The sequence below is a fragment of the Macrotis lagotis genome, chromosome 2 (assembly GCF_037893015.1).
Source record: "Macrotis lagotis isolate mMagLag1 chromosome 2, bilby.v1.9.chrom.fasta, whole genome shotgun sequence".
NCBI lineage: Eukaryota > Metazoa > Chordata > Mammalia > Peramelemorphia > Peramelidae > Macrotis > Macrotis lagotis.
The window spans coordinates 3,841,555-3,856,926 of NC_133659.1; the positions used below are offsets into that span (position 1 = coordinate 3,841,555).

The 15,372-nt window shown below is 40.2% G+C and overlaps 1 protein-coding gene across 4 annotated transcripts in view; it reads right to left on the reverse strand.

The window, feature by feature from the left end:
- Positions 1-14,445, reverse strand: part of TNNI3K (TNNI3 interacting kinase) — a 305,481-nt gene extending 291,036 nt beyond the window's left edge. For 3 of the 4 annotated variants that reach the window (XM_074221174.1, XM_074221175.1, XM_074221176.1), the window contains exons 1-3: positions 14,312-14,445; positions 13,590-13,698; positions 1,120-1,205 (exon numbers count right to left, since the gene is read on the reverse strand). In XM_074221174.1, the coding sequence (XP_074077275.1) occupies positions 1,120-1,205; positions 13,590-13,698; positions 14,312-14,351 (235 nt within the window). In that variant the 5' untranslated portion in view covers positions 14,352-14,445. Of the gene's footprint in view, positions 1-1,119; positions 1,206-13,589; positions 13,699-14,180; positions 14,288-14,311 lie in introns of those variants that run through there. The other variant, XM_074221177.1, reaches the window with a different exon arrangement.
- Positions 14,446-15,372: the final 927 nt, after the last annotated feature.

Genomic DNA, 15,372 nt, shown 5'->3' on the forward strand with positions numbered 1-15,372 from the left:
AACTTCTTCTCATTGCTGCCTGGAACTAAGCAGACTGAATCTAATTGAACTTCCATGTAATGACCCTTCAAGTACTTGGAAACAGTGAACATACTCTTCATCTCCCAATCTGCTTCTTTTCATGATAAACATCCCCAGGATGTGTATCAACACATCCTCATATGGCAGAGTCTCCATTCTCCTTATGTTCTTGGTCTCACTTCTCTGAATATATGCTGGACTTTCAATGGGCAAAATGGATGAATTTGAGTGCTGTAAGTCATTTAGAATTCCAAGGCTTCCTTAAAAGAGTTGGTGGTATCCTCCATTCCAGCTTTCTCCCTCCCCCATTTCAAACATTGATGTTTCAATTGGCCTCCCTGCCCCCAAAACTGATTGTTCTGAACCTCAGGTCTGAAAAACTCCATGGATGCCTATGACCCTTGGGAAGAAACAGAAATGCTCTGTGTGACTTTTAAAGCCCTTCATAATCCTATACTCTCCTGCCTTTCCAATTTTCCTGCACCTTTGCTCTTCATTCTCCAAAATCTAATGACATTGGCCTCCTGGCTGCTCTTCTAACAGGAAGCCCAAATCTGGGCATTTTCACTCTCTCCTCTACTTGGAATTCTCTCCCTTTCTCTCGTTTAGCTTTTTCAGGTCTCTGCTAAAATCTCTACCCTGTCCTCTTCCTCTGCAAGCAGCTTTTGTTGTTCTCCTTAATCTACATATCTTCCCTTGTTCACATCTAGCTGTTTGCCTCTTGTCTCCACATTAGAGGCAAGTTCCCAAAAGACAAGGACTGTTCTTGCTTTTCTTTGTTCCCTCCATGCTTAAAATGATTCCTGGCACAAGGCAGAAAATGTTTGTTGACTGACTAACAGACTGACAATATTTTGGGGTAAGACTTTAAATGCCTGAGTTTGAGAGCTGCCTTTACCTAGACTGACAGACCCAATTCTGGAAGAAAAAAATGTCCTTTAGTATTTAAATAATCACGGATTTGGGACACATGGCTACTTCAACTCAGAACTAAATCAACCAGACTATTGGCCTATCAGTTTGCACCACAACTAAAATGTCACTGGAGGGACATAGACAGGCAGAAAAGGGATGCAAAGAGAATGGACTTGTACTCACCCCCACAAATGCAACACAAATGAAGTAAGGATAGCCCATTTTCGGTGCGGTAATTTAAATTGACTTTGCTGAAGGCTTCATCAGAGCTGCAAAGAGATTTTACAGATGAGCACATATTTAATCTTTTAGTATATTGTCTTTCATTTGGAAAATTATAGAAGGGAAACCTATTACTCTAACTGCAGAAAAGATTTTTTTTTTCCTTCTCATTGTAACCTTTCTGAATACAGAACCTACTCCGCCCCATGCAAATGGTGAAACATTAGAGAAAATGATAGAAGCAGAAGGGAGTTATTTGGACCTATAATCAGTCTTATTTCCCTGTTACCCTCTCTCTATTTCTGTAACTATTCCTTCCTTTTTGATATTATCTTCTGTTTACTTTGTGTACATTTCATGTATATATAGATATATGTTTACATTTGGTCTTCCCCATGAACTGTCAGAACTGTCAGACCCCAGAGGGCAGGAACTTTGAGTTATCTTTTCATCCCCAGGGCTTAGCACTAGGAAAGCCCTTAAGAAACAGTTACTGACTTACTATACTTATGGATGGCTCCAATTTACCAAGAGAGTCTTTCATTGAAACTTTTCAAGGGAGACTGAGATAAATAGTAATGATTGTGTACTCATATGATTTCTTCAGAGTAAGAAACTTCTTGGGAAGGAGATTTCCTTTATTAATGTCAATCTGGACTTACCTGCGTGACTAAGAAATTAAATGATCTGCCAAGGTCACACCACCTCAAGGAGTCTGAATAAACTAAGGATTCCTGGGACTGGGGTTGGCTGTCTTCCCACTAGGTTGTTCTGCTGCCTACACATAAGCCCATTATATATGCCCAATATAGAGAGATATTATACAAGGGATAGATGTCAGGAAAAAGAATAAAATTCAAAAACATAAATTCTGACTAAAATCCATTCTCTTTATACCTTGACAGGTCAGTTTATAAAAGGTTACATAAGGCAGGCTTAATCTGGACTAAAGACCATTGGTTTAGAGGTGAAAGGGACAGGAAAGGTCATCTATTCTACATCTCTTGTGTAGCTCATGCTAAACAATAATACTAATAATTGGCACTGATACAGTGCTTTACAGTTCGCAAAGGGCTATATGAATAGCACCTCATTTGTATCCTTGCATTTTAAGCTGGAGAGGTAGTTATTCCCATTTTATAGATGACGAAATAGAGACATGGGATCGAATTTGCCCAAAGTCACAAAGACAGGTAGTAATTAATCTATTTGAGATTTGAACCCTGCTTCTCTGACTCCAAATTCTGCATTTCTTGAACAAAAACCCAAACCTTCCCCAAAATGCCTTCAAATAAAAGAAAGTAAGTGAATGATTCTACTGATGAAGAACAACTCTCTTCCCCTCTTCTTCCCCCACAAGGTGGGCTTAGGAGCCTCAGGCTCAGGTGCTTGACCCTGTGTGGTAAGGGGCCTCCCTTGGCATTTCCCAGCAGCATCAATCAGACCTTCAGCCTCCCAAGTCAATAAGAGCTCGTCTCCCAACTATTTTCAAAGCCCTCCAGTTTCAGGCAGGTAACTTCCAAGGCTGCTCAGGCAGAGGACCATTTCTGGGTAAGGATATTTTCCTTCTCCCAGGAGCAGATTGAGGGTATTTCATTATTCTTCTGCTAATATGAAACCCTTATAAATCTCTCTAGAACACCAGGCCTAGAGTCAGGAGGACCCGAGTTCAAATTCGACCTCAGATACTTGACACTAACTATGAACTTGGTCAAGTCACTTGAACCCTATTGCCTCACACCCAGGGCCATCTTCAGTCATCCTGATTCCTATCTGTCCACTGGACTCAAATGGTTTTTGGAGGAGAAAGTGATGCTAAAACTCAGGGGAGTGTGTACTGTTACACATTCAGTCAGTCCACTTTAATATTTTAAGGAGTATGAATTGTAACCCACCCCAATCCTCTAACTCTTTAAGGGGGGAAAAATCTGTGCCTGATATTTTTAGAGTTATTGTGAAAAGTACCATTTATATTATGCAGGAGTCATTTTAAAAGAATTACCCTCCATCCCCCACTTTCCCACTGAAGTCAAGCAATCCCAGAAGGCTTAGAGGTTAAAGCCTAGAGGAGGCTTGAAGGAGCTTTCCTAAAACATCACAGTGACCTGTGAATGAGTTCTCTGGGCAACCTGAAAAACATTAGGTTCTTGGCAGAGAAGAGAGAAAGGAGTTAAGCCTGGTGGAAACCCAGCTAAATATCAGACTTCACTCCCTGAGTGGAGAGAGTTACCAGTGGGAGGGGGGTTCCACTCCTGTGGAGCTATCCGGACTGGGCAATGAAAGGGAAGTCTATCCCGCCCCTCCATGGCAGCTTCTCAAAATTGGGTTGGATTGGATCAGGAAGAAGTTAGCCCTTTCTTGGAAGGTAAATTTCCCTCTCTGCAAATTCTAGCATTAAAATTCATTTTAATTTTCCTTCTTGTCTCTGAACCCAAGGTCTTCCTATCCTTTGCTCCATCTTGAAATGGTAGAATCTTGAGGTTCTTCTCCATCCTAGTTACCTTCTTCTGTTCTGCTCCAGTCAGTCAATGTACCCTTGAATATGGCAGCCAGAAATGGATGTATTGTTCCAGGGAAGATCTGAGGAAGGTCAACCCATACTTCAAATAGCTCCTTCACATGAGACACCCTATCTCTCTTAAAGTAGGCCAAGATTTGGTTGGTTATGGTGGCTGCGACAGCACATTGGTAGCTCATATCAAATTCATTATGTCCCCAAACCTCCCCTTTTCACAGAAACTGTAGTTCAGAAATAAGGAGGGGGCATCACAGTACAATGAGCACCAGACCATGAATTAGGAGGACGAGTTCAAATTTGGCCTGAGATTCTTCTTAGCTGTGTGATCCTGGGCAAGTTGGTTAACCTCCATCTACCTCAGGCCCTGGGGTAGAGTAGGCGCTAGACAAATGTTAGCTGCTGCCATCATTATTTTTAGAGCTGCTGTTGTTCACTTAGCTGTTTACATGTGGTGGAGTGTCAAGAATACAAGATTTGGGATGTGGGTGATCTGGATTTGGATTCTGGCTCAGGTTCTTTTTTTTTTTTTTCAGGTTCTTACTAGAGAGGAGATTATATGCAAGACAGTTAACTTGTCAGCCTCAGTTTCTCCATCTGAAAAATGGAGAATTATAGCATGTGCCGATCAGGGTCATGGGGATGATCACATGGGAAGTGTTATTTTTTGGGGGGATAAACCTCAAAGTATGACCAAATTTCAGTTATTAGGGTTGAATGGGGATGCATGTGTCTGATATTTTGAACCCAAAGCCTAAGGTTTTACCCTTGTCACTATCCAAATCCATGCTAGTTTGCAGGTCCCATTGTTCTAAGCTGTTTAGATAGTTCTGGTTCCTGACTCTCTGACCTCACAGATTAACTCTTCCTCCCAGCCTCGGGCCATTTGCAAGTCTGATAAACCAGGCATCCATGCCTTCATCCAAATCATTTATGAAAATGTAAGGCCAGAGATTGATTTCCTGCTTGAGCTGGGAGGGAAAGAAGGGAAAAGCAGAGGTGTTGGTGGAAAACTGGGAGCACCCTCTCCTCAAGGGAGAAGGGCAGACTGCTGGAAGGTGGCTTGGGAAATCATCTCCCCATAGTCATTGTCTTTTTCACCTCATGCATCAGAAATTGGAATAAACCTCCCTTCTGGGAAAGAGCCAAGCAGCTTCAGGAAGCTTGACTCCTGCTACACATGTCCCAACTCCTGCCAGTCCTGGGGGGGATGGGTTATCAGAATTAGGGGCTCTTGACCCTTCAGAGATGAAGGGTACCCAAGGATGGTTGAGGAGGTATCTTTCTAGTGCTAATGTTCGCCAGTCCCCCCTCCCAATTAAGCTTCCATTCATAACTGTAGATTAATGTCCATTAAACAGACTGGGCTTTTACAAATGGGTATTTGTCACAATGGTATAATCTATCCCCAAAGTATCTCACCCCACAAAGTCAATGACTCACTTCCACCCTAGTTCAGGAAAGTGAGCGTTCAAGCTTGGAGCCCATGGGGCAAAGGGTAGCCTACAGCATCTAGTCCTCTCCTGACATGTTACTCTGAGGGGTCACCTGAGCAAGATATAGCTTTTCTCTAGGACTCTGAAAACTGACTTTCTTTGGGGTATTGTATGTCCTTTTGGTTTCCCATGTGATGAAGACTCAGCATCAACTGGGGTGCTAGGACAGCCCGAATCCTTTGAACCACCAGATTTCTCTAGCAATTCCTGTGGCAGGAGTGGAAAAGGAGAAACCAAGGTCAGGGTTAAGGTCTAGGCAGGGTTCCCATATTTTAACATCTCACTCCTAAGCAATCCCTACCATATTTGAGACATTTTCCACTTTGATAAGCATGCCACTCAAGAGTGTGTTGGTATATGATTAAGGACTGAGTCTCTGGAAACATCTGACTTACTAATATTTTTATCCATTTCTTTTTAAGTCTAGAAAAGCAACAAAATAATAAATGAAGTCTCGAGAGACTGAAATTTAAGTCAGTTTTAAAAACCCAGTTCAAGGAGACTCTGGTATAGCCCTGATGCTATCTATGACTATAGTATGACCAAGTCCATCTGTCAGTCTGAACCATTTTCATGTCAAACCTAATTGAAATGCCTTTGATTTACCCCTAGATTATATTTTTGATTGATGGAGTCAACTCAGAAATAAGTTCATAGAATAAAATCATCAAGACTAAGTGGAATGGGAGATTGTTTTAAAATTCTTACATAGTAATTGATAATAATTGTCAGCTTTCATATTTACTTTAATTTGAGCAAAATTTTTTAGAACTATTAATCCTCACTTTAACCCTAGAAGGAATATCCCCATTTCCCAGATGGAGTTACTGAGGCAGAAAGAAATGAAGTGATTTGCCCAGTCAAACATTTGAAATCCCATTTGAACTTAGGTCTTCCTGCCCCTAGGTGAAGGGCTCTATACTTTGCCACTAACTGACTCCCTCAAATAAACCAGGCCTCAAAGAGTGATATTTCTATTGATTAGAAACAACATATCCACAGAGAAGTAAATGCAAGGCACAGACTCAATAATTTATGAAGTAAAGTTATAAGTCTGAATTAAAGGTAGTTCTTCACAGAAGCTCCAGAGGGCATAATAGGAAAGACTGGAAAAAGGCTTCGGGGATGGGGAAGAGGACAGGGAGTAGTGGTCAGAGAAGAAAGGTCAAGGCAGCCAGTGTCAAAAAGTACAAAGGATCCAGAGTGAAGCCAGAGAGCAATAGCTTGCTATGTCCTAACACTGATGGTTCAACTATCAATCTCCATCACAGAGATGGAAAGAGGTGGAAGGAGGAGAACTTAGACCAAGCTGGCCAAGCTTGTACCCAGTCTCTGGTCCTGGTCCTGTCAAAAGCATAATGAAAGTAGGGCTGTTTATGGAGGGGGAGGAAGCATGTTTGGGTCGACCCCCCCCCCATCTTCCAGGTCAGCCCTTCCCTGTTATTCACTCCAATAGTGAGTAGATTAAATCTCATTTTTCTTTTTAATGAACTTGCTCTCCCTAAACCTAAGAAGACTACCAGAGCATCCCTGGCTCTCTACTTCTATTCTAATATGAATTTTAAGATCATAGATTTACTATCTCTCAAAGTTCCAATACTCTCTACTTTAGCCATGAATTCTTATTGATCAGGATCAGATAAAGAAGAGCAACTATAGTTCCCCCTGTTACTTCCTTGTCCTGAAGACAGGCCAGGAAAGACTCCAGCTCCTCTACTTTTGATGGGTGTAGAGGTCACTTGGTGTTATTTGGATCATCAAAATAAACTGGAAAACTACCTGACTCTCAATCTGTTTCCCAAACTGTTCTTTTCCTCCCTTGGGTTAGGTAGTTTGTAGTATATTGTCACTAAAATATCACATTTTTTCTTCCTCCTATGGATTTCCAGTAAATGTTCTTTGCTATCCCTCCCCCTCCATAATTTGACTTTCCTGAATAGGGTTTTAATGTAAAAAGACATTCTACAAGGACTTTCTATTTATCCCATCCTTTGAAAGGATTCATATTCTCCCAGAGCCACAGCTTAGTCTTTAGACTATGTCATGAAATGAAAGGAAAAGAGATTTTCTTCTCGTATTAGGATTTCTATGTAGTTCAACCTTTTTTTAGTACCTGTACATGATGAGTCTCTCTAGAGAGCTTAATGAGCTTTTCCTGTGACCTCTTGTTGGATACTTTCTCTGCTGGTAGACATTGTCCTTTGCTGTCCCTATAGTTTTCTATTGGAATTAATTGATCTATCAAAACTGTATTGGCAGTTTTGTGCTGCTTTCTTCTTCTCCTAACAAATCTCTTACTTTGATTCACAAGACTATTGCCAATTATGTTCATATTATCTCTCTGTAATGCCTTAAAAGTTTATTTGTATAGGAATTAGGGATTAGAACTTTTGCAAGCTTTCCATCTTCTTTGCTTAACTCAAGTAGACCCTACCTAGTTAGTATCCTTCTTACTCTGAGCAGGATTAATAAAATACTCATTGTAATTTGCTTTAGTGCACATAATCACTGAAATTTAGACAGTATTTTAGAATGTCTAGTGCAGCCATTAGCAGATTCATGTTGGTATTGATATCAACACAGCAGTGGGTACCAACATTATATTTCCCACATGAAGAATAAACATTGGAAACATAGAGAGGTCAAGGAAACATAGAGAGGTCAAGGAGTTGATCTGAGACATCAAAGCTAGGAAGTTACACAGTCAACAATCTAATTCAGGTTTCTTGATTTTGAATTCTGATTTTTGCTACTGTGCCAGAACTGCCATAATTAAACATAAATCCTTGTCTTATACATATTTTGTTTTATCATACTTAAATATAAATCCTTCTTTTGTACATATTTTGTTTTTTACATACTTTAATAGTATAAATATAACAGAATGTGAAACATGCAATTGGATGAAAGATGGAAAAATATAATTCCTTTCTATTTTATGTCCTAGTGAGGTGACTAATAAGTATATCTCCCATGATAAAAGAATTACTTTATCTAATTGTACCTTATTATCAATTTTACACATATTCAATAGTACATTGTTCCCCAAAATGCACATTTAGGAACAAGTGCTCATTGTTTCAACCCATTTTTAATACACTCGAATCTCCCCGTGACTGTGGGGGTAGACTGGAGTCCATCTGAATCATTTCTGAGGACCGGTAGCTAAATTTTCCATGTGAGCATTTACAGCTATGAAATCAACAAAAGCTACAAATCAGGGTTTGACTTATTTACTTACGGATTATCTAGACCTAAGAAAGCAATACAAGGAATGTTCATGATGAAGATGAACTTAAAAATGGGCCCAGAGGGCTTTTTATTGCTCTCAGAACTGGCTGTCCTGAACCAAAAGCTCAAACCCAGACCAACAAAAATCCAAGGGGAAACAAGCACATTATGCCACATCACACTCAGCAATTGGACAACAAAGTGAGAATAGTGACTGGGAGAGCAATTGTGCACAACAGGGTCAACAATAGATGATGGAGCTGGTTGCATCATTCTGAAAATAAATTTTGAATCATGACTACAAAAATCACAAAAATGGTGTTTCAGAGATTCTACTGGTATGAATTGTACCATGATCATACAATGATAAAAATACAATGGTAGTACAATAAAAAATATACCACACATACACCAAAATCTTTATATATTTATGCTTGAGCAGCAAAGAAATGATGTTTGTCCTTCTTTCTTGAAGAAGACCATGACATCAGGAAGGTGATAGCAAGATAAGCACATGAATTGGATTGGAGTGAGGGAGGTGTCTGCCAAGTCACATTTTCTCCTCCAGAGTCATCTGGGTCCAGTGACCAGATATGATTCAGGACACCTGGAGATGGCCATAGATGCAAGGCACTCAGGGTAACTTGCCCAAGGTCCCTTAGCAAGGAAGTGTCAAGAGCCTGGGGCTGGATCTGCACTCAGGTCTCCTGACTCCAAGGCAAGTGCTCTACCCACTGCTCCACCTAGTTGCCCTAGCAGCAAAGAACTAGAAATAAAGTAGATGTACATCTGCTGGATAATGTCTAGAGGAGAGATGATGAAGCTATGAATCCAAGGAAGCTTGGAAGATATATGAACTACTAAAAGTATTTTAAGAGCAACCAGGGTGATAATTTCTTCAATAATTTTTTTAAAAGATAAGGAGATAACAATAAAACAACTGAAACTGTGAAATTTTAATGACCGAGTTTGGCTTCAAAAAAAGAGATATCAAATGAGACAGTGATTTGTTCCCTTTTTGCTAAAATGTGTGTCTGCTTGATATGGAACACAAAGGTAATGTCAGATTTTTTTCTAGTAACAAGTTTGTATTGCTGTGCTGTTTTCCCCATTTATATATTTGTAATAAGGGATGGCTCTCTGGGAGGGGAAAGAAGGCAGATGTGTCAAAGAATGTGGGCATTATAAAAACAAAAGACCTCTAAAATTTGCCTTAAGAGTCAAGAAATATTTTATTAACACAAATGGTAAAAGTGATCTCAATAGTTTTGTTTTGTTTTTTTGTTTGTTTGTTTGTTTTTAGCTCCCATTAAAGAAACTGACCAAGATGCTAATGAAATGTTAGGCCTGGAGGCACAATGCCAAGGAATGGGGGAATGATGCTCCCCCCACCCCACCCCCGTTCTCTGCTCTGATCAAGTCTCATCTGGCCCCACATTTAATGAAGGATTCTGAGAAGCCCGAGAGCCTGCATAAATGAGTGACGGGGAAGGGCCTTGATTTCATACCCATAGCCATAGTTTTAGTAAAAGATAGTGGGGATATTTCACTTGGAGAAGACAGGGGAGGCTTAAGATTTGTCCTCAGATATTGCATTGGCTTTCATCTGAACTAGAAGTTCAAGTTGCTTGGTCACTGCAAGATAGGTTTGATAACAATAAAATAGCAAATAAATAAATGGATAACTGGATGACCAGAGGAGTAGAGAGAATAAACTTCCTAATAATTAGAGTGCATCAAAGTGGAATGGACACTCCCAGGAAGGAGGACCTTTCCCCTCTGTGGAGGGCTTCAAGAAATGGCAAGGGGTCAGTGATTAGTGGTATTATAAAGAAGATTCGTAGCTTTAGGTTGGGCTAGAGAGTCCTGCAGGTCCATGTGGTTCTCCTATTTTGGGCCCATGACCAAATAGCTTTAAGATGAGGTTGGCATGAAATGCAAAGACCACTGAAAGGATGCAAATTCTGAGTAATTTAATGGCTAATGAAGATTATAGAAGATGTGGACTCAAGCACACCTACTGCCTTATGGCAGAGAGGTGGAGACTGCCAAGTATTATATCTATGAACAGATAGAGTCTATGGAGGGAATGTTTTAGCTTAATTGGTTTTCTTTAGGAAAAGGGAGAATTCAGTCTGGTGGTGGGAGGGCTGTAACTGATGTCAAGATGAAAAGATAGCAATGAAGCAGATTTTAAAATATTAGCAAGACATGGCTGCTATTTCTTGATGTTTTGAAAGGTGGGAAAAGTCATTTAAAAAGATATTTGTTTTCTTTTCTGATTATCAATTCACACTGTCTGGTCTCCTGTTGAGGAAATAGCTCCTGCCTGTTCCCCAATGCTCTCCCCACACTTTGCCCACTTCTTATATATCTAATGTCTCTTCATGCCAATGAAGTGAATCAGCAGGAGACTAGACCCTAATGAGATTCAGTACTTTAGATTCATCATAGTACATTTTTTGGCTCAACTTTAATAACTAGGATGGGATTTTTTTTCTTACTGGAAGTTACTTTTGTGGTTATACTTAGATACTAATTTTCATTTCCCATTGGTTTCTAGTGAAATGTTTCTGTTTTGATATATGCAATTAAAATATTCAAGATTTTAAAACACATCATTCCTAGGAGAGAAATTTAATTTTCTCTCCCTTTGCCTGTTCTAAAGTAACAGCGTGTGTCGAACTCACTGCCAATTGAACACCTCCCATGTATTCTAACATCCTAAGCCCAATTGACTTTCTAATTTCCCCTTACATTCATTGTCATCTGCCACGCCATCCAGTACCTTAACAGATCCTAATGAGTTCATAGAGCTTGCCGGGGCATAGATGGAGTCCCTAATTAAAATGAAGCAGCTATTATGAATATATTGCTAATAATAAATTCTGGCAGAATGTAGTGTGGGCCATTAAAAATGGTGGTCCTGCACCCAAAGGTTACTTTCTTTCTTGTAGCATAATGAACCTACTTTTTAAAGATTTTGTCTTTTACCCCGAAGAGTATAAAGTTTTGTGATCCAATTAAGCTTCTTTCTCATGATCCTCCCCTTTTCTAAGCTGACATCTCCTGTAACCCCAAATGGTTGATTGTTAAAATATAACACTTGAGCAGTTGGATTAAACTGACTCTGTCACACATAATTGCCCCACAGATTCAGAGAGATAGTTGCATATTTTTATTAATTTAATAACTAAATATTTGGTATATTCAAAGGAAGGTCAAGAAGGTTATGACCTGGAGGGAAAACAGAGTTATACTCTTAGGATCCCAAGATTTTAGATAGAGCAGGAAGGGATAATGAAGTCACCAATACCAATCCCCTCATTTCAGATGAGGAAACTGAGGCACAGTTAAATTAAGTGATTTGCCCAAATTCCCCAGTAAGCTATACCTCTATGGCACCCTATTTCTCATAAGGGGAACTAGGCTATTAAGTATTTGACCTGGAGCACACAAAACTAATAAGAATCTGTAGCAGAATTGATTCCAAGTCCAGTGATCAGTTCCCCAAGCCACCTGATTCTTTAGGACCTGATGCTTGAAGGAGTTATTCAGAAATCACCCTGCTCTTGGTGCAATACTGTCAATCAATCAGAGAACATTGATGAAGCACTGACCTAAGCACAAACCACGTGTTAATCACTTGAATACAAAGACGACAAAAGCCAGGCCCTTTTCCAAAGGATGCCACAGTCTGAAAGGGTTCTTCTCAGACAAGCTATATCCTGTATCACTTGGAGACAATCACAGCGGGGACCAATAAGGACGGTTTTGAGATGAAGTTTCAGGTGGAAGTTGAAGGATTCCAGAGAATGAAGATGACAAGGGTTCAGGCATGAGGGATAGCCTAAGTGGGGGGATAGAGATGGAGGCAGGGAGACCTTGTCATTGGATCACAGAGGCCATGGGAGAGGGTCAAGTGGACAGAATGCCACCCTAATGAGGTAAAAACTCCACAAAGATTAGGCCATTAGAAGTGAAATGGAGAGAGGACAGAGAGCGGTCCTATGATGTCATTCATAGAGGGAGGTCTGGGATGAGGACACTTCCCCCACCAAAGCAGATCAATTGTCACGTAATCTTAGAGAGCTACCAGGAGAACCAAGAGGCTTGTCAGATGGCCAGTCTGAGTCAGAAGCAGGACTTGCACTCAGGCCTTCCTGGTTCTGAGGCTGGTTCTCTACCCATCATGTCACACGGATGACACACAAAGTAGACAGTCCAGGGTCATCCCTATGCCTTGTCAGCATTATGAATATCACCTTAGCCTATGAGGACAACATCTGAAGCAATTCTCTCCTAGGTCATAAATCAAGTCCATTTCTGGCTCTTATCAACTCTGTTGACAAAAGTCTTAAAAGTATTTTATCCACAGAGATTTTATTATCCAGATATGAGCACTGTATATATGTCATTGTGTCTGGGGCTGCTTTTGAAAAGATAGAATGTTACGAGGTCCTTGGGTTTGTACATGTTTTCTGAGAATAATAAAGAAAAACAGATTATAAGAACCCCAGTTCTCTGTCATGGGCCCAGGGTGGGAATCATACATTTTTTAAGGATTCGAGTGGCTAAATTTTCCCTCAGTTAGGCAGCCAGCCTCAGTGACTTCTCTAGAATACAGGCTAATTCTCTAAAAGTTTCTTGAACCCAGGGGGGTCCTGCCCCTCTATTTGCTTGTTTTGTTCTTCCCTGGGCCATGACACCACCCCAGATGCATTTTTCTCCTACTTCCACAGCATAAAATTTACTTGAAAGCCTGAGTGGAGATGACATGCTCTCCCCATCCTTTCAAATGTCTGCAAGACCAAAGGGTTAGTCCAAGTTGGACTTGCTCTAATCACCAAAGGAGGACAGTGGTCACCTAACTCCGACCATTAGGGAAGTTAGATCAGTCTTGTGGTCACTGAACCATCCCAGAAGAACCACCTGCAGGCATAAATGAGGTGCTCCCTGGCTTTCTCGGCCCCCACTTCTTTCTTTCTCTAACCAGAGGGGAGGGGAGGGGAGGGGAGGGGAGAAAAGTCCCAACTCTCACTTGTTGACAGTCAACAACGAAGTCTCTAAAAGTCCTAGTTGTTCACCAAAATGCACCTGCAGGAAATTTCCACAGTGAGTTCCCTCTAGGGTGGGCACCGCCATTTTAGAGAGAGAATTCAGAAAAGGAACCTTCCAGGCTCCCTTACCTAAAAACCTGTTTCAGTTCTGTCATTTCTTTGTCTTTGAGGCGCAGGTCATCTTCCAGTCTCTCCGTTATAATGATGTAGGATTCACTGACCTTTTTCTTCCATTCATCTAGTAAAGGAAAACAAAGGGGACTGATTTCTAGTTGTGTTTTACACAAAGCAGATCTAGTTCATAATGCACTAGTAATCAAAGCCTTGCTTTCCATTCTCAACTCTACAATGCTGACTTTAGATTACTGATTTTGAATTTTAAGATGCAGATGTTTATATTTAAAATGCAATCATATTGAATGGGAATAATTAGGACATCATTTTATTTTGGATAATATATTTACACAGAAGAATCGATTTTAGTTATTTCATTTGATTTTATTGCATTTTAATTATAACAATCTTTGGTCTTAGAACTAAGTTTGAGATTTTTTAATACTAAATATTTAAGAATTAATTTTTAAATCCCTAGATTCAGCAGTAGTCTAACCCAATTTCAATTATATTATGTCAAGGTAATAAAACTCATACCTCCTATTTTTCTCTAAGAAATTTTTTTTTTTTGTTTCTGGGCTGACCTTCCAGAAAAAAATGATTTACCTTTGCATCACCATTCCAATATTTCTCCACAACATCTACCTTGACCTAAGATGGAAAAACCACATCCCTGGGCCCTCCTGCCTCTGACCCTCCTCAGCAGATGCTCCACTAGAAGAAATTTGGTTAATTACCGGTACAGGTTTGGGTCGGTCTGGATTTATAATTCCCCATCTGTTGGCTTTTCCGCCTTGGTCTCTGAGAAGGTCTCCCAGTAATGTGTTGCTGTCTTGCTCAAGTGTGGTGACAGTCCTGTCGAGAACGACTCTGATAGCCTGGCTAAAAATAAACTAGGAGCCAAATGGAATGTCATGTCATGATAACAAAAGAATGAAACTGTGTGTGCCCTCAAATGGAAAAGAATAAAGGGAACTAATCAGTTTGCTTAAAAATGTAGCACCAAAAAACTAAACTGCACACAATTTAAAGAGGTTATTTGCCTCCATCGATTGATTGTCTACCCATACTCACAAATCACGTGCTTTTTCTTATACAGATAATGCTGAAAAGTGGTTTGGCTGTATCTTAGCCTTTCCAAAAAAAAGTCACTAAAACCACATATCTTCACTATCAATTTCTCCCCTTTCTTACCAAAGGGACTGCAGCCACTGAACCAATGTCAGATGGTACAGTTTTGCCTTAAGCATGAAAATAAAATAACTGAGTACTGGCTCTGGTAGGCCTGAAGGAGGCAAACCACTGATAGAAGACAAACCACTTAGACTTGTTGGTCTAAATCCTAAAAATTCTGAAGGGCTGTGGGGAAAAAGCTTCACTGCAATTCAACGTTATTTGTATGCTTTGTTTTGGTTTTGATTTTTTAACCAGCTGCTGCTGCTCAGGTTAGAGTAATCTGAGCATGATCAGGGTTTACTCACTAGACAGAAAGGCAGTAGGGCAGTAGGGAGGGGACAGGTGAAAAGACTTTTCTAATCTCTAGCATTTCTAGGGGTTTGCAGAGTGGAACAGAGTAGATATACAATGCACAGTAGAAAATGATTATAGTAACTTTGTGTTCGACAAATGTAAAGATTTAAGCTTTGGGGGATAAGATTTCTTTATTTGGCAGTAATTGTTGGGAAAAAATTAAAAGCAGTCTGGCAGAAATTGGGCTTGGATCACTTACACCATTTACACAAGGATTTACCCAATTGCCTCTCATGCAGGGCCATCTCCAGTCTTATTGATTCACATC